General features: G+C 41.2%; 2 protein-coding genes across 6 annotated transcripts; both read right to left on the reverse strand.

Moving 5' to 3' along the window:
• Positions 1-1,265: 1,265 nt before the first annotated feature.
• Positions 1,266-4,693, reverse strand: LOC119025297. 2 transcript variants are annotated; one of them, XM_037108713.1, is made up of 6 exons: positions 4,591-4,693; positions 4,049-4,135; positions 2,633-2,938; positions 1,934-2,054; positions 1,792-1,831; positions 1,266-1,628 (listed from the first exon to the last, which is right to left on the reverse strand). In XM_037108713.1, the coding sequence occupies exons 2-6, from the start codon at positions 4,128-4,130 to the stop codon at positions 1,539-1,541; spliced, it is 639 nt and encodes a 212-aa protein (XP_036964608.1). In that variant the 5' UTR covers positions 4,131-4,135; positions 4,591-4,693; the 3' UTR covers positions 1,266-1,538. The 2 variants fall into 2 exon arrangements, with proteins under 2 accessions (XP_036964608.1, XP_036964609.1); XM_037108714.1 differs by lacking the exon at positions 4,049-4,135 and having other exon boundaries at positions 4,591-4,661.
• Positions 4,694-12,012: 7,319 nt separating this feature from the next.
• Positions 12,013-13,372, reverse strand: LOC119025296 (gap junction alpha-8 protein-like). Of its 4 annotated transcripts, none has more exons than XM_037108712.1 (2): positions 12,335-13,372; positions 12,013-12,226 (listed from the first exon to the last, which is right to left on the reverse strand). In XM_037108712.1, the coding sequence occupies exons 1-2, from the start codon at positions 13,370-13,372 to the stop codon at positions 12,092-12,094; spliced, it is 1,173 nt and encodes a 390-aa protein (XP_036964607.1). In that variant the 3' UTR covers positions 12,013-12,091. The 4 variants fall into 4 exon arrangements, with proteins under 4 accessions (XP_036964607.1, XP_036964606.1, XP_036964605.1 ...); XM_037108711.1 differs by having other exon boundaries at positions 12,013-12,232; XM_037108710.1 differs by having other exon boundaries at positions 12,305-13,372.
• Positions 13,373-18,217: the final 4,845 nt, after the last annotated feature.

Consider the following 18,217-nt stretch of genomic DNA (forward strand, 5'->3'; position numbering starts at 1 on the left):
CAAAGAAATTTCAAATATGTTACCTGGTAGACTGGTAAAATCAAGTGTTTTTTTGAGAAGGCCTCCCTTTAACTAGCGAGCTCTACCGGGACACTAGCTGGTCCTCAGCTCTCTCCTTCCCTGCAGCCTCCTTATATCTTCAATTTTGTAACAGTTTGTCTTGATGAACTGAATGAGTTACTTGCAGCAGCAATGTCCAGATGTTTATATTTTAAACCAGTAGGTCCATAATCAAAAATTCAACGAAAAGTGTTATGATGACAAACATGTTGCCACTCCTCTCACTGTCAGCTGCGTCACTGCAGTTTACTCAGACGGCGTTGCACATCAAATGTGGTATACGGCTGTGGTTAGTTTATTTGAAGTTTAGCATTTGCCACAATTCAGATAGATGCTGCTGGTCCAGGCTGTGTATCTTTGGGTTAAGTTGCTGCATGTGTTTGGCCCCAGACAGCTTAACAAGTTTTCATGCCTGCCTCACCTAGCATTAGCAACCCACATGAAGGCCATTTGGGTCAACAACCTACAAGTGGTCCAAAAGACTCTGAAACTCAAAACGTCCACGTGTCCTTGACGGCTCTGTAAGGACACTCCCACACAGTTTAAAAACCTGCAAAACTCCCCTCCAGTTACTTAGAACTGATCAAGCCTCTTGGATGAGAGGTGAAACTTTAAGGAACTGAGACAAGTCCAGTTGCCAACGATAGAGCATTTAGAACGCTTGTTTGGTATTTCAACTATAACCCATCTATCCTGCTGTGTCAGCACATTTCTTTACAAAAAATTAAAGCTGTGGACCACTTTCTTTATTTGAGACTGAAACAAGCTACTGCATAATGTGAAACTCACAGAGAATTATTATCCGACTCTTCCATTCCCCTCAGTTCTACCAAGCATTTTAGCCTCTTCTCCTCTCGTTGAGCCAGTTGTTTTTGGTCAAGAAATTTTACTCTTGCTAAGAGCAGCAGCAGCAGGCATCTGTAAAAATGCCCCACAAATCCACTGCAAGCTACCTGCTGAGCACAGAACACCTGACAGGCAACGTTAGCAACTAGCTTGTGTCAAATGGGGGATCGTTTAGCAGCTAAAGAGACAGTCAAGATTTGGTGGAGACTTCAGAAAAAGAAAATGGTTAGATGTGCAACTATTCCAAACACATTTACTGCAACAATACAGTGATGTCATGTCAGGTGCCGTCAACTTGTTCTGCTGCCCGCAAGTGGTCGGAAAACATTTATATGCAGCTTCAAGCAAAGATCACGCTCTTCATTACATACAGCACATTTATTGAAAAATCAGTTTACTGTTGTTTTTTTACAAAAAAATATTTTAAAAGGCTGAAGTAATTATCCAGGTTGAAGCTGATGTGGACAGAGGATGTGAAAATGCTGTGTTTTTTTTTTTGTTTTGTTTCTTTTATGTGTTTGTTTCCAGTGAAGCCTCGTGTGCAGATTCACACATTTACCCACTTGTGGTATTTGCTTCCTTTTTTGCAGTCACTTTAACTTTGAAGGGGGTTTTTTGGACTGCACTTCATATCAATGAGCTCTGGGTCTGTAATGCTTATTATAGTGTTGTCGTCGACTTTCCAGGCAGTTTTCATAAATATCTTCTGTTTTCGCCTGGTGCTGGAAAGACAAAAGAAATAAGACAGGCACACATGACAAGTTACAGCGGCTCAGTCTGATTACAGTGTCTCTGCAAATCATTGTAGTAGAAATTCATTTCACTTTGTTATAACTCAAATTGAAGTACTATCTCAAATGACAAGGTGAGAATCTTTATGTTTACCCTTTCAGCAGCGGGAGCTTGAATGGTTTCTTGAATAATTCTGTAAAAGAGAGTGACATCTTGATTGTTTTCCAGCAGTACAATGCCATTAGCCATATTTCTGAGCATAGAATCAGACTGACATGAGGCATATGTAACCCACCTCCCACGTCGTTTGCGAACTCCATGCAGAACAGTCAAAGTGATTATAAAGATCAGGCAGCACACACAAGGCACAGCCACAGCAATCACTGTCGTATGCCGATTTTCCCCTTCCACGTGTTCTGGGAAGAAAGAAAAAACTATATTAAACTCACTCCAAAAGGACAGAGTCTAAAGCACAGCTCAATTAAAGCTGCTGTGAACTTCCTGTCAGTTGAGCAATTAGCAATCTTCCAAGATCATACGCAGTTTGTATTTGTGTTGGGGGGAGGTCTTGGTTTCACACAGGAAACAATGATGTTCACTCAGTTCCATGATGTAGTTAAACTTTTTTAAGAAGCTATACATTTTAAACCAACATCCTGTTAAATGTTAAAAACCTTTAATGCTCCAATGATTAGTAAAATGAGTAAGAATTGTGACTAAAAATATGCTCGCAGACTTGTTCTTGACCAATATTCAAATATGAGTCATAGACAGTGCAGCCATAGCTGTGTGGATGTTTAAACTGTGTTTTCTCTGTGGATAATGATTAACACAGTGTCTGCAGGTACCTATAGCAATAGACGCACAGTTGATCTCCGCTCTGTTATCTTTAGTAACCCTGTCATCCTGTTCCCAGGCTATTTCCTTTGCTGTTGACACAGAGATTATACCTGTTGCATTTTTTAATTCTATAATTCAGGACTGAGAAACACACCTATAATTATCAGCTCCCATTGCTCCTCCCAAGCTCCTGTGACTGAGTTGGTCTCACAGGTGTAGTTTCCTCCATGAGACGTCTGGACACTCTCTATGATCAGTGGGTACAGTTTGCTCTCTGACTCTGACATATTTATGTTGAGCTCCCGAGTTTCATTACTGGCGTAGATGGGGTTGTGTGGTTTGAGACTGAACAGGGTCACCCCGTCCTTTTTCCATGTCAGCTGAGCGAGCGCGCTGATTGACTCGTTGGCACAGTGGAAAATCGCTCTGCTGCCCACCACCATTGAGACGGTGGCTCCATCTATGGGGGTGATTTCAGATAATGGATTAAATTTTCACTGTAAGCATTCTGTCAACATTATGCCACGCTACAGTTACAGCAGCAGCTTGGGTGCGGATGTATTTGTTTTCTTGCCAAAGTTAGATGAAAAGATAGATGCCTCTTGCATATCTTATCTGGTAAAGACTCAGCTACATCCAGCAACTGGTTAGCTTAGCTTAGCATAAAGACAGGAACTGAGTATGTTGCCTGTTCAATCAATACAAAATCCAAATTGTTAAAACGCTACTTTCATCTGTTGATTAACTTGTACAGACATGGGATAAGCATCGTTCTACTCACCCAGCTCTTGACAAGGAAGCAAATAAACTAGGGCTGTCAATCTTAGCACACTATTACATGTTAGTTATTTGCATTTAGTGTCAATGTGAATTGAGTAATTTCCAGAGTACATTGAGTCTGAAGTACCACTTGCTGGCTAAGCACACAGTTTTGATAATTGAAACAGAGAGCCTTCCTCCCCCTCACCAAGCGCAGACCACGCAAGATAGTTCACGACGGAGACGCCTGAACAACTCTAGATGCAACAAACTTTCAAAAGCGATCGCTAAATGAGTGGCTGCAGCTTGCAGGCCAATTAACATTAACATTACTTTACCTTTACAAGTGTAAAGTTGGACACTAGATTGTGTCAGTATTACTAAGGAATGTTACATTCAGGTCAGTGTGCCCATCTGTGGTTGCTTGTTGGGCTTAGGTTTGCCCTGTTATGCATTGAGCATATTTTTTTAGCGTGCAGTATCTTTAAGGTTTTTCTAGAGAATATTCTGGACGGTTTTTGTCATTATTTTTTAATTGTTGCGATAATGATAAACGTACAGTAGCATAGAGCGAGCATAGTCCTCCACTCCCATGTTGATAAGAGTATTAAAAACTTGAAAAATATCCCTTTGCGTGTACATTAAGAACAGATCAAAAATGTGCAATCCATTTTAATGATGGAGATAATTGCAGATGTTTAATTGCATTTAATTGATTGACAGCCCTAGAATGAACATATTTCCCCTAACGCAAACTCGGCTTCTAGCTTATACTCATTGTCACAGTAACAGGTTTGTAAATTATTTTTACCTGCTGGTGAGAACATCCAGAACATGCAATATATCAGACAAAGGGTCCTGCTGATGCCCATATACTTAAAAAAATCCTCCATCCCGCCTTGAAAAAAAGATAATTCAAATTGTAAACAACATCTTAATGTGGGAATATACTGTAATGTGGTCAAGTCAGAAAACATTTGTATTATTTTATCAGTAAAGCCACAGTGAGTTTAAAAGTTTAGTGTCCTGGCAATGATGGGCAGTGATGATTGTGATCGAATACAGGAAATGAAATACAACACAAATTGGTCACAAGACCAACATTTATGCAAACATATGGTTCTAAAATCAGTCAGAGAAGTGGTCATAAGAATCTTAAAGAAGGTCATATCCTTCCTTAACCCAGAAACCACATGATTAATATTGTAACCACTCTTATTTACCAGTAGTGAGCATGTCTGCCTCTGCTCTTTGGTCTTGTTTTCTTCTTCCTTATCTCTGAACTTCTACTTTCACTTAGGAAAAATCGTGTAAATCACGTATGTATGAAAATTACTGATGATTAATACTCACATTTCTGTGTAGCGACACTGTGGCTGACAATCAGGTGAAGAGTGAAGATTTAACATGGCCAGGCCCAAAACACCCACACTTAGATGATTTCCTTACAGGAAGTGAGCACTGTGACAGCGATGGTCTGTGACCAACCACGTAAGGTGCTTCTGTGTGTGTGTGTGTGTGTGTGTGTGTGTGTGTGTGTGTGTGTGTGTGTGTGTGTGTGTGTGTGTGTGTGTGTTTACCCTGTGTATGTAGTATTCTACCCATACCTACCTCCTAAGTACAGCTGGATATCATTCACATTTACATGCAGCACCTGCAACCCCTTGTTTTATGTTAAAATATCTTTTTATCTTGAATTTTCATGTGTAATTCATTTGAGAGGCCTTAATAGCCATATATCTACATGCCATATATCTACATTGAGCTGAAGTGTCTCCCTTTGCTCTACTGTATTTTTGTATATGTTTTATACTCCTGTCTGCCATGCCATGTTAACCTTTATCTTGTGGCGTATTGTTTGAGCAGTGACTGTTATATGTTTAATTGTAGTTAGATTATGAACCATGTGTTTGTGTTTGCGCAGAGATGATATTGTAAGTGATTATTGTTACTTCCATTGTGTACGGCCTCCAAAACGGTGTACGGTGTGCCACCGTTTGTCGCTAACGCTAGCAGGTGCTGTGGATGCTGCACTCCGCTGCTCAAGTAGCCAGTAATGCTCTTCGTCAGCTCACTGTTGTCGGCCCTGTTGAAACAGAACTTTCAGTTTTAGTTTCAACAGATGTATCAACAGGGGCATCCTCAAGATGTCTTCCTTTTGGCTGCACTCTTCTCCTTCTGATAGTTCCCATTCTGAGTCACATTTCTTGTGGTTCTGAAACTCTCTGCTTACTAACCTGCCATCGCAGTTCGATTTAGCTTAGCTTGTGATGGTCAAATCCCTTTGCGATCTTGACTGTTCCAGAGACTCAGATTACACTTTACAGTAAGAGCTGTATTTATCTATCTATCTATCTATCTATCTATCTATCTATCTATCTATCTATCTATCTATCTATCTATCTATCAATTTCTGCCCATCTCCTTCAGGAGAATGCTGCATCATCTGGCTTCAACTTTCCATCTGCATGGGGGTGAGAAGACAATGACTGAATTCTCATTTTTTAATGAACTTATCCTTCAAGAGTAGTTTCAAGAGTCCAACCCCACTCCGGAGCATAATAGGCCATAAATCACATTACATGTTTTCATCTTTGAAAACTCACAAAAATCCAATGACACATGATTTTCAGCGTGCGTGTCAAGTATAAACCTGAAATTGAAGCTTGAATTGGACCTTGCATCTTTATTTTGGCGGACATCGTACACCTTGAAACGCTTTTGCGTTTAAGTTTAAGACGCCATTATGTCATCTCATATCAAATGAAAATGAAATGGCAGGTTGCATTTTCATTTGAACAGTGACTGCATTTTCAAAAGCTTACTGGATGGAGTCACACCACAGACTCAAATCGTGGAGGGCAGGGCAGCTATGAGAGGTCCAGGGTGGTCATGTTTGGAATTACCCTGGCTCATGCCATCATTAGACACACCTAATTTCACAAGATGTATGACAGGACATGATTGCTGTGGGCGTTTTTGTATGTTTAGCTACTCCCAACTCCGCCGTCTACTTTTTCAGATGCGAGCTTCTAGTCACGTTATAGAAACTAGAAACATTCCTTTCACATGATTCACAACTGACAGATTAGTGCTTTTCATGTCGTGCTCTTCAAAGTAGAAAAAAACAGTCACCCAAAACAGTACAGTCTGACATCATAATACGGTATTCCTCTCAGTCTGTCATCTTTAGACATCTCTGTCTGAGATTCTGCTTCGTCTTCCACTGATGGGTCTCGCACGGATCGCACATTTCTGCATATATGTGTGGAACTACCGTCTGTAGTCCCTTGTAGCTTGACAGCTATTTTTCCCACTTAATTCTGAAGCATATGGAATGCAGTTTACTTTACTATATCCTGTTTGTCTTCCTAGTCAGGCAAAGCTCCTTTCTGCAGACGCTAGTTTAGTATGTTCAGCTCTTGTCAGATTTCCACCAACAATGCCGAATTCAGTATGGCCCATGTAAACATGGGGTGAAGGGTTCATATTCGAGCAGTAATAACCTATTTGAAATGTAGAGTGTATAAGTGCATTAGGTTACTGCTTGTAGTTTGCCCTGTTTGTGCTGTTTACTTTGAGTTTGACCTATGGCTTTATTGACCTGTCAGTAAGCTAAGCAAACGTTAATGTTATATTGCTTCACTATGAAAATGTAGGAAGCTCACAAACAGAGCCGTCCTGAGTGGACCGTAACGACAGGAAAACATCCAAGAAAGCATGTTTGGAAGTATTTTGGGGTCCACGCTGTAGCAGGCAAAGTCATGTCCCTCACTTTTCAATGTCCTGATCAGAGGAGACAGTAGTTGAGTTGAGTTCGTCTTGATAAACAGCAAGTGTCTTGAGTGCTTATCTTGCCCGGTGTTTGCCTTTTCAGGCTCCAGTTCTGCTCAGAAGAACACAAGCAACAACATTAAATTATGACATATGAGGTCTGTGTCGAGGTAACTACGCCTTTAAGCAGGGTTAGTGGGTTAACAGTACAGTTTTCATACAGTACATGTGGTGCGTTGTCTTTATGATGGAGACCACATTATTTATTATTAATGTGTGATATTTCTTCTTCCTTCCCCCACTGCCTAAACTGAACTTCTTGTGTGTGTGTGTGTGTGTGCATATTCATAGGTTGTAGCACAGATATAATCTCATGGTCTAAATTTCTATTTTTGGTTCCTGACTTCTTCCTAAGGTTAATGCAATGAGTTCAGAAGTGTCCATACATGGTGCTCAGACCGTGCTCAATGCTGTGAGTTCTGCAGAATTTCTTTTCATTCTCCCTCAGTCTAATTTTGGTCCTTTTGTATGTCCCATCAACTCAAAGCATTAGTTGTAGCATTACTGCAGCAAACTAGGTTTGCAGTAAATCTCATTATTGAAAAAAAAAAACTCAGATTAACTGTGCAAAAGCAGAATCAAACAGGAGATAATAAAGGGCAGTGAATGATCTACATAAGGCGCAGAACCAGAAACAAAACTCCAATATGATGTTAGTGTTGCCAGGAAGTGAAGGTATAATGGGGATAAAGTGTTTTAAGGAACAGTAAAGTGAGAGCTGAGAGCTTAAGGAGTAGGAGTAAACATGTCCTGTGCAATACTGCCCCTCAGTGGTGATTTAAGCAAAGTCCTCTCAACTCTTCCTCATCAGTATCAGAATCAGTCATAATATTATATGAAGAAACCCTGTTTTTCTTTAAAGGGTAATTTTGTAGTTTTGGAGAAGAAAATTAAAACCCCGAATTTTGATATTTACAATATTAATGAGGTACTTTTAATCCATAACTGATTACACAAGCTGTTCTCAGAAGAAAAAAAGGTCCCAGAACACTGTTTGAAGCTAGAAAGGTGGCAGGGTCCGCCAAATATAAACAAATTAAAACAGTATGAAACTCTGTTGTCCTTTAAGTTCAGTTTGTTGATTCAGTTTGTTAAGTCATGAAAACAAAGACTGTTTATTTGTTTAGTTTGTTTAGGTATAAAAAAACATCAGTCTGATCAAAGTTTCTTCCCCAAAACAACATAGTGCACCTTTAGCATGTCCTGTTGTAACCGGACACGTGTCATCTAATCAAACAATTATAGCCCTGCGCACTGACTGAAGACTTGCCGTCCGGAAAGCATGCATCATGAGTGTACGAGTGCTGAAGTAGAGTTTACATGGTCTCGCATTGCTTACATTAGCTTCCTCCCACAGTCCAAAGATGTTGACCACTAAAGGTGACAGCAGATTAGGTCAAATGTAAACTTTTTTTCCCATCAGATGTGAATGTGATTGCTTGTCGTTGCATGTTAGTGCTTTGACAGACTGTTAATGCACTGGCGTCTTGTCCTGTCTGTCCTTGGATAAGCTTCTGTTTCCATCTTGTTACATCTTTTACGTTGTTTCTCGTGACTGTGTCTGCCGTGCGTGACAGGCACTGATGTTGGGAAGACGGTGGCAATGACGCAAAATGGAACTAATCCATTATTCCATTCAAATAGCATCAAACTGAAGTAACAAGCCTGTTGTAAAAAAAAAAAACTTCAAATATAGTACAGATAGTACAGACACAGTATGTGTTCAAATGTAGGGAGTAAAAGTCAAAAGTTGTTTAAGTTATTTCCTTCAGTCGAGTAACAAAGTATTTGTACTTTACTTACGTTACTTCATGCCTCTGATCAATTTGAATTCTGTGACACGGTATCAGAAGTAGTTTTGTCAGCATGGTGATTCTCGGGTCCTAGCAGCCACAATCTACTCGACTAAAATCTAGTTGAGTATAAATCAGTGCTGGAAAGTAACTGAGGACATTTACTCAAATAACGTTTGGTGCAGTCTTTATGAGTTTCTTCTTTACTTGATGATTTCCATTTCATGATTACTTATACGTCTACTCCCCTACCTTTCAAGAGTGCAATGTTGTTCTTTCTTCTCACTTCATCTGATGGTTTTAGTATCTAGTTTTGTTACAGATTTAGTATTCAGAAATACAACATATAATTATGTTATTATTGTTGTTGTTGTCGTTGTTATAGGTTGAGATTGCACTGTGCAAAAATCTATATCATGTAATTATGTATATACTCCAATCCGATTCTATTTTCTTTCCTTTTTAATTATATTGTCTATTTTATATTGTTTATTTTGCTATTGCTCTTGTTCTTGTAATATTCCGAGACTGCTGTGACAAATAATATGTCCAAATAAACAGCCAGGTGTCTTTGTAGTATTCCATGCTACAGGTTTAGGCACTGTTCAAGACTCCTTTAAAAGTTGTATTAGTTTAATGTGTTGATACAAAACATTTCCGTCTGTCAGTTATATAATCATATAGCATAATGAAGCATAATCATTTGTTTTTTACTTGAGTTATAATCAAGTTCAGTGCTACAGTGACTCCTGATCACTTCTGTGTGTGTGTGTGTGTGTGTGTGTGTGTGTGTGTGTGTGTGTGTGTGTGTGTGTGTGTGTGTGTGTGTGTGGTTGAGACTTTGCAGAGAAACACTGACACAACACTTCTTGACCACGTGTGACTTTTTATTGCGTTGGTTCACATTCCAAAAGAAGATACTGCCACACATCTATCAGCAAAGAAGACTACAAGTTAGTAAAAAGGATTTTTTTTTTCTTTCCAAAGATTAATCACGTCTTCTTACGAACATACAGGCAATGCGACAGTCTTAAAATACAAAAAATCATACATTACCAGTCATATCGATGTACACAAGGACCAGCATCATGCTTTGATCGTAACACTGTTAAATGCTTCGATGTGTTTCGACAATTTGGGGATTTGTTGTAGGCTCTCTGATTCAGATTCCACAGCATTGGATTATGGGAGGAGAAGGGATGGTTGGGGGTCACAAAGGGGTCAAAGCTGCCTTCTCTCTCTGAGTTTCTCTAGAGCCGTTTGATCATACCCCCAAAACCAACACTGTGTGTGTGTCTGTGTGCACACCAATGCACATGTATGAGCGTTAGCCTGCAGATTTGAGCTCTGGTGTCTACTTAAAATCATTAAATTATCACTTGAAAACACTTATTTAGCCATACGTGCTGCATTACGGAGCCATTTCACTTGTGGTTTGGGTGTGCTGAGGGGTTGCATACAGAAATGGAACACAAAAAAAGAAAAAAAAAAAAAGGGCAAATAAAACATTGAGTTCACATAGGTCCCAGAGCAGTAAAAGCACTTGCTACAATCTTAGAACATTTGAGAATTTACATTTACAGATAAGGCACAGGAAATCATACAGTGGTAGAATTGCGATAAAGCGAAAGGCAAACTTTAAGGCTTAACGCACTTTGCACCTCGATGCTCGCTAATGATTTGCAATCAAATTCATCTTTCCTCAGATGGCTGCACAATTGCTGTCTTCACTCTATTGATTTGTGAGAATAAGTCAGTGTTGTAATAGCAGTTAAAACTTGTGTGATTCCTCTAGACAGTGAAATAACCCCCCCCCCAAAAAAAAGAAAAAAAAAACAGCTGTTCTGCACATTATGTACACTATCAGACATGAGATGGGGCGTTATGTACAGCAGGAGTTGCCCCCTTGTTGTTTGTTTCTCTCTAAATTTTCGTGACTATTGTGTTTTCTAGTGGGGAAAGTAACCCTCCACGGTCGCATAAAAAATCAAGTCGAAAAAGGTTTTTTTTTTCACAGCCAGGTCAAGGATGCTTGTTTTCATTGATGAGCGCGGTTTCTTTTATTGTCTCGCCTCAAACAATACTTTGTGCTGATGGTGCGTGATCTTTATCGCCCGGACGCCTGTTTGCACAGTGCGAAAAGAGAGGATTTGGCCTGAGGTCGCTACTATAGTTCATTCTCTGATAGGGCAAAACGAGCCCTGCTCTCTTCCAATGGACTGTCACAGTACACAGCTCTACTTAAAGGCTACACGACATAAATCTAAAATGCAGAGAATCACATTGAAAAAGACATTCAACATGTGGTCTTTTTTTTGTTGTTTTTTTTTTCTTTGGTTTGTTTTTCCTCACTAACTCAGCTCTGGCTGTGCTACATTGTATATAAACATGAAAAGGAGAGAAATGCTCTGAAATTGATGCACATCTCTCTTCACTTGAAAGAATCCTGTGTAAATGGATGCATAGATGAGGTGTTATGAGGGTTAAAGGCCTTGCACAGAGTCTAAACCTCTGGTGTGTGCAAAAAAAAAAAAAAAAAAAAGGTATGCTCTTCTCCACCTGGAAATGGACTTTTCCCCCCTCTACTCCTCCAAGAGCTGTATACCTGTAAATAGTAGTGGCACTTCGTCGTGTGATTCGTGTGTGCGAGAGCCCTCTCACCTGCGGCGTGTGCAGCCACACATGCTGCCTTTGCAGTGTGTCGCCGTCCGAATGGGAATGAAAGTCAGTGCCTAACTACAGCGCAATTACTGATTCGCAGACACACAAGTATAATATAACTCTCTTTCCCCGATCTACTCAAACCCCATGTAAAAATGTCTAATCCTCCATTGTATATGATTAAAACTCTTTCAATAGAAAAAGATGTTTCTAAAAATTGAACATGGATTTTCATCAAGTAAAAACATTTCCCCCCTGCATGTGTCCTTTCCACATTTTTTTTTTTAAATATAAGAACACGCTTAATAAAAAAAAACTACTCCTCCCCTCTTTAACTTCTACTTTGTCTTTTTTTTATCACAAACACGCAGATTTTTTGTCGCTTCGTTGAACTGTTTTAAAAGGTTTTTTTTTTTCAATCTATCCCTGTTAATTTTTCATCCTTTGCTTCGTGACCTGCTTGTTCAAGAGTGTGCGTTGTCTTGAGTTAGGTGTGTGTGTGCTCTCTCTCTCTATGTGTTGAACGTCTGGTGTGTGCAGGTGTACATGTGCGCTCTCTCACAGGTTCATACGGTGAGATCGTCTGACCTGGCCCTGCTGCTGGCTTTGCTCAGTCGGCTCAGCGGTCTGGTGTCTTCTATCGTATCCGCGGCCTCCATCCCTGCCTCCGCCGGAGTTACCCCCTCCCCGTTCACTGCCTCCTCTACCTCCACATCCTCATCCGCAGGCGCCTCCACCTTCTCCGCTTCTGCCTCTGCATCTGCCTCTGCCGGCTGCACCTCCTCGGGCTCCTCCTCGTGTAATGTCACCCCCCCTGTCTCAGTGGTCTGGGCGTAGGAGGGCAGAGTCTCGTCATACACCTTAGAGATGTCCTCCAAGGGCAGCACCTCCTCCGCCTTCTCCTCCAGCCCCTGGAAGGGTGGGGCCCCTCTGCCAGCCTCCATGCCCACCTCAGCCAGCGGATAGAGGTGTGTAATGGGGGGAGCTTTCTCCTCCTCCAGCAGCTTGTAACCTTTCGCTCTCTGCAGGGAGGGCACAGCCAGCGAGGGCAGGCTCTTCGCTTGTAGCGGCAGAGGGGCCGGGCCCTCGCCCTGGGCTGGGGCGGGGGCCGGCTTGCGAAAGACAAAGCGAATCTTCTTCAGGCCCAGGTGACTGATCTCCACAAAGTTGAGGAAGAGCGAGACACAGGCCACAGCCAACATGAAGATGATGAAGACAGTCTTCTCCGTGGGGCGAGACACAAAGCAGTCCACCGTGTTGGGGCAGGGCCAGCGGCTGCACTTGTACAGCGGCAGGATGCGAAAGCCATACAGGAAGTACTGGCCCACAACGAAGCCCACCTCGAACAGTGTCTTGAAGATGATGTGGCAGATGTAGGTCCTCAGCAGCGTGCCCTCCAGCCGGAACTTCTTGCTTCCCTTTGTGCTGGTCTCCTTAGTGGTGCGGACGCTTCCCTGGTCGGGCGCCAGAGGGAGACGCTCCTCGCTCAGCTCCTGTTGCCGGCTGAGCTCGGCCTCCTCGCGCTCCTTGCGTTTCTCCTCCATGTGGACGTGGTGCACGGCGTGGCCCACGTACACCAGAGACGGCGTGGACACAAAGATGATCTGCAGCACCCACAGGCGGATGTGGGAGATGGGGAAGGCCTCGTCGTAGCACACATTCTCACATCCGGGCTGCTGCGTGTTGCAGACATAGTCGGACTGCTCATCGCCCCACACAAACTCTGCTGCCGTGCCCAGGATGAGGATACGGAAGATGAAGAGCACCGTGAGCCACACCCGGCCGATCACCGTAGAGTGCTCGTTAACTTCCTCTAAAATATTACCCAGAAAGCTCCAGTCACCCATGATCGGTCCGTAGCACTGCAAAATGAAGGGTGGGGTAGGAAGGCACACAGAGGGTGCAGGCAGACAGGGAGGGTGGGGTTGGCAGGACAGACAGGGGGAGGGGAATAGAGTGCCAAAAGTAAGAATTAAACAAAGAAAACTTGTCGAAAATCAAACCTTAGTCACAATTTCAGGCTGCTACAAGTGATTCTAAGAGAAAACCTGAATATTTTCAAATTTCTAAAGATTGTCATCGAGTCCATTACATTTCGATTAAAAAAACACCACCATACTTAGTCAAATATGAAATAAACATTTCTAGCAAAGTGTTGATTTTCGTCTTTTAGAAAGCTACTCGTTCTCGACGTAAACACCACCAACTGTGCTGAACATTAACAGTGCCGCAAGTCAAAAAAATCTCTCGCTCTACCTCTTTGAAAAAAATTCCACACAGCACCTCTTGACTAAAAACCCATAAAGAGAGATCAATAAGCAACTAACAGTCCCTTCTTCTGTAAGGTACGATATAGGTTAAATGTAATCAAATGGGCAACTTGCCACAGCTGCGGCTCCGGCGAAGTTGAGTCCTGTCCCGTTCTCTTGGCACCCGGCAGGGAAAAGTGAACTTTTTTCTGCCCTCTATCCCACCTAAAGCCCCGTCCTTGTCGCCCCACTGAGCAGATGTGAATGAATCGGCTCTGATGGTTGGTTTTTAGTTTGCTGCAATATTTAAGCTTGGAGCCAGACGGCCTTTATTTGCCGGGCGACGTGTGGTGACGCAGGAGACAATAGGATCAACAGAGCCAGAGCGGGGATGTATGGGAGCAGGCCTCAGGCTCCCACACCAACATGGACGCTGTACGGCCGGGGCACCGAGTCCACGGCACAGCCATTCAGCTCCACGCATGCAACTTCCTCACGCATAGATACTGTATGCACAAGCACACATACAGTAGATGAAACAACAACAGCAGCTTTAGGCCTCCAGCTGTGCTGCCATGCCCCGACATGAGAGCAGAGAGGCAGGTCAGTGACAAGCTACGAGGCAGGGATGGAGAGGTTATTTCCCCGTGCGCTAACACTGGACATTGTTGTTTATGCAGGCGGCAGCGGGTTCAACTCAACTGAGGGTATGAATATGTTGACCCTTGGAAATAATTCTGATTTTGCTTGAAGGAGGTGCTCACTTCTTTCTCTTTTTATTTTTAGCTGGCATCTGTAGAGTTCGGGCTTTACAGGACACTATAAATTCAAATGAGCCATGAATACATTTTCAAACAGCACTTCAAAAAAGTCCAAAAACACAGTGAATGATTTTCACTCATCATCAGATTTTATGCCCCTTTAAACTCACAACAAAAGCAATAAATCCAGTCAAAATATTCATAAAATACCATATAACACTGGAGAAGTCAGAGTAAACACTCGTGAAATAGTCCATTTAGCTTTTTATTCCAGGCTTTTGAGTCAATTATGAATCTAAATAATTAACATCTATAGTCACTCTTTACATCAGAATTTTGAAAGTTTTGTGTTCAGTAAAAAAATAAAAAGGCTGCAAAACCCCACAACTCACATATTCTGTTTTATTTATTATGGGGTCATTTTTCAACAGTGAAATGTAAACGTAAATGGAGGTACTTGGAGGTTCCATTTTCTGCTTCTTTATACTTTCACTGTGCTACATTTTTAGGAGTTAATATTGCATGTTTTACATGTATTGCACATGTATTTGATAACTTTAGATACCACTTATAACTTAGTCACCAGTTCGGAAGTTATTCTGAGTAATGGATCTGATCATTTTCCAAGTGTGCCAATCAAGCAAGTATACAATATACATACATGTACATATTTGTATAGTTTACTTTTTTCCAAGTACATATGTTGCTAGAAAATACTAAATTCATTTAATATCAGATACTTTCTGACTTTTACTCAAGTACTATTCGTATGGGTGACTTTCATTTCTAACAAAGTTATATATATTATCAACCTTTTTTTCTTTTCATCACATTTACACATTCTGTGTTTTAGTCTGTATTTTATCCTCATGTTTACCTGATGTACAGACACATGTATTTTATTTGTAGTAGTCCTTAGTCAACAGTGCAGGTTTCGCTGTCATCCACCATGAGTTCTAACATAGCAGATAAATGAGTCCACCTCTGTGTGTGCGCACTCATCATATCTGTGTCACTTAGCTGGAATGTGAAGTATGTGAACCATTGATTGAAAGGACACACTGAAATGTCTCTATTAGCGAGGTTAGTCAAACTTTCCCGGCTCAGAGGAGAAAAACACTGAGCAGCGATCTTTGATCTCTGAATCGTTCCACAGATGTTTGAACAGAGCGAAAGCTTCGCAGAGCCCAGAGAGACTTGTTTCCACTGCCTGAATATCTTGAATGTCTGCTCATGAAGTTACGTCCAGGTTTGCACCGAAACAGCCAATAACATTGGAAGCCTCTGTGGAACTGAAAACATCACATGCAAAATGACTGGCATGCTTTATTCTTGGATTCTGACCCTGTATCTCAGAGTCGTTACCGAGGCAGAGCACCGCTTCATGATGGGTCACACCTGCACGTTCGACCTCACTTTTGCTTTTTATGCTTTTTTCCAAGTATGACATCAAACTGAATATATATTTAAACAATAATCAAATCAACATTTTTAGAAGATGTTTTAGAACAAATTGAAGTGTATTAAGTAAATATTACTACTGTCACATGTTTACCTCTTGTTTACTTAATGACTGAATTATTACCTTTTCAATTTTTAAAGAAAAGTATGTAGTTTTCTTTAAGTTTAATTAGTTCCCATATCTATTTTCTTTAGGTGAAAAATGTCATATATAATAACTTTTAGAATAAAAATAGAGTAACAATACAACATTAAGCTAATTAAGCTATCTACTCAAGTACTGCACATGAGTAAAAGTTTTCTTCCACTTTCACTCCACTGCAATCTGAAGGCAAATACTGTCCTTATTACTCCACTGTATTTATTTAATAACTTTGGTTACTAGTTACTAGTCACTTTGAAGATTAAATATCGCATTAGAGCCAAAGTAGAGGATTTTTTTTCAATTGATTTATTTTATCAGCAATCAGATTACAAAAAACAGATTTTGATAATCAGAAATCTTTAATATCTGATCTGAAATTCGACCAGGCTGGTAATCAGTCAACCAGCAGTATACAGTATATAAGTATATGTAATAAGTACATTTAATTTCAGACACTTTTACTCCGGTACTACCCATATGGGTGACTTTAACTTAACAAAGTTATATTTTAACACAAAACCTCGACTCTTACTCAGGTTTAGTTTCGGCAGGTGTGTTGGACGTTTACAGGTGCTGCCTTCATTACTTTGTTAAACATGGAAATGTGACTGACTGTTTTCAGCAAATGTTGTTGATGGTTACAGCTTCATTAGCGCTCAACAAAAGTGTTCCTTTGTCATTTATATGAGTATATCAGCCCATCAGCAAACGGGGAAGAGGGCGTTTATGTTCCATACATTTAAATGCTACACATTGTGCTGAAGTAGACCTGCTGTATGTCAACAATGTGATTTCTCTGCACCAACATGTTAAACTCTCATTATGAACCCCAGTTGGGACTGTGGAAAAGTTTATTTGGAGAAAGCTTTTGTTTGTCTTTTATCTAAACTGTTGAGAACTTGCTCCCCCGGTAACGCACTGATGCACCAAATTAGAGGAAGGAACAAAACAATTACATGGCAGTCTGAAACAGACAGTTTGTTTACAGTTACACAACTCGTTTCCCTTTTCACAAAATGTGATTTCCACGTTCCTCAATTGTTTGATATCCCTGGGTGAAGTTTGAACACAGTTAATTTTTAGGTTGGAATCAACAAAAACTCATTTGAAATGCTTATATGTAACCTATTTATGTTTAATATTTTACGATAAATGAAAAATAATGCTGTTTGTGATAAATTACTGTCTTTAACGATTAATTTCGGGACAATCGGGACATTTTTCAAATTATAAAGAAAGCGGATAAAGAACCAGTGTTTAATTATTCTCAAAATATTTTTATTTAGTTCTCGGATGTACAGCGGCGGGGACCTCGTGCTACAGGCCATGTGTTACATACATGTAGGATTGGTCAAATCCAGCGATCATTAACCAACACCAGTCATCACTCTTTTTGTGGAAGTGTCTCCACTCTGCCCATCTTATGACGGCCCACCCTCACTGCCTCTCAACCAATCACGTCCTCTGTCTTAGGTGACATCACTGGGCTGGTGAAGTGGAAAGTCCAGCTCTTGATGCCCGCTCTCTGATCTGTTGGTTGGTGGCAGCTTTGGCCTTCCGCACTGAGCTTCACTGATCCCACAGCTTTTCACAAATGGATGATGTAATCTAAGAGAGAGAGAGAGAGAGAAAAAAAAAAACCCAATATGAGGCACTATCACGCCGTTTCAAATGTCCCCAAATAACTTGCTACAGTTTGTCTCTGAATGATACGCTTTGGTCTCCAGGAGGTGTTTTAATGCTAGCTGGTTGGATTGCTTGAACTAGCCTCCGCATATCCAGCAGCAGTGGTCATCTTCTCATATAAAAAATGCCCCCAACAAAATAAAAGCTCTCGCTCTCCTCTGGATGGCACATGGGCTCGGCCCGTTGTGTCGGAGGATGGAAGCCATGTTCAGAGCTCTGTGGAGGCATCAGGGTGTATCCACTGAGCTGGGGGACCAGGGGACTCCCTTTAAAGAGCTGTGTGTTGGTATAGTGGACGCTTGCATGCTAAGCCCCACGGTGGGCCCGTGAATGGCACCGGGATTTCACACAAAGACATGATGTCATGATGCAGGGTGCGGACCCTATTGA

Source organism: Acanthopagrus latus, chromosome 9 (assembly GCF_904848185.1).
Source record: "Acanthopagrus latus isolate v.2019 chromosome 9, fAcaLat1.1, whole genome shotgun sequence".
NCBI lineage: Eukaryota > Metazoa > Chordata > Actinopteri > Spariformes > Sparidae > Acanthopagrus > Acanthopagrus latus.

Coding starts and splice junctions, on each gene's coding strand:
- LOC119025297 (XM_037108713.1), bottom strand. CDS start 4,130: ATGGAGGATTTTTTTAAGTATATGGGCATCAGCAGGACCCTTTGTCTG. Junction 2,055..2,632: donor ATGGGAGCTGATAATTATAG/GTGTGTTTCTCA, acceptor CTTTCTTCCCAG/AACACGTGGAAGGGGAAAAT. Junction 1,832..1,933: donor GTTCGCAAACGACGTGGGAG/GTGGGTTACATA, acceptor TCTCTTTTACAG/AATTATTCAAGAAACCATTC.
- LOC119025296 (XM_037108709.1), bottom strand. CDS start 13,372: ATGGGTGACTGGAGCTTTCTGGGTAATATTTTAGAGGAAGTTAACGAG.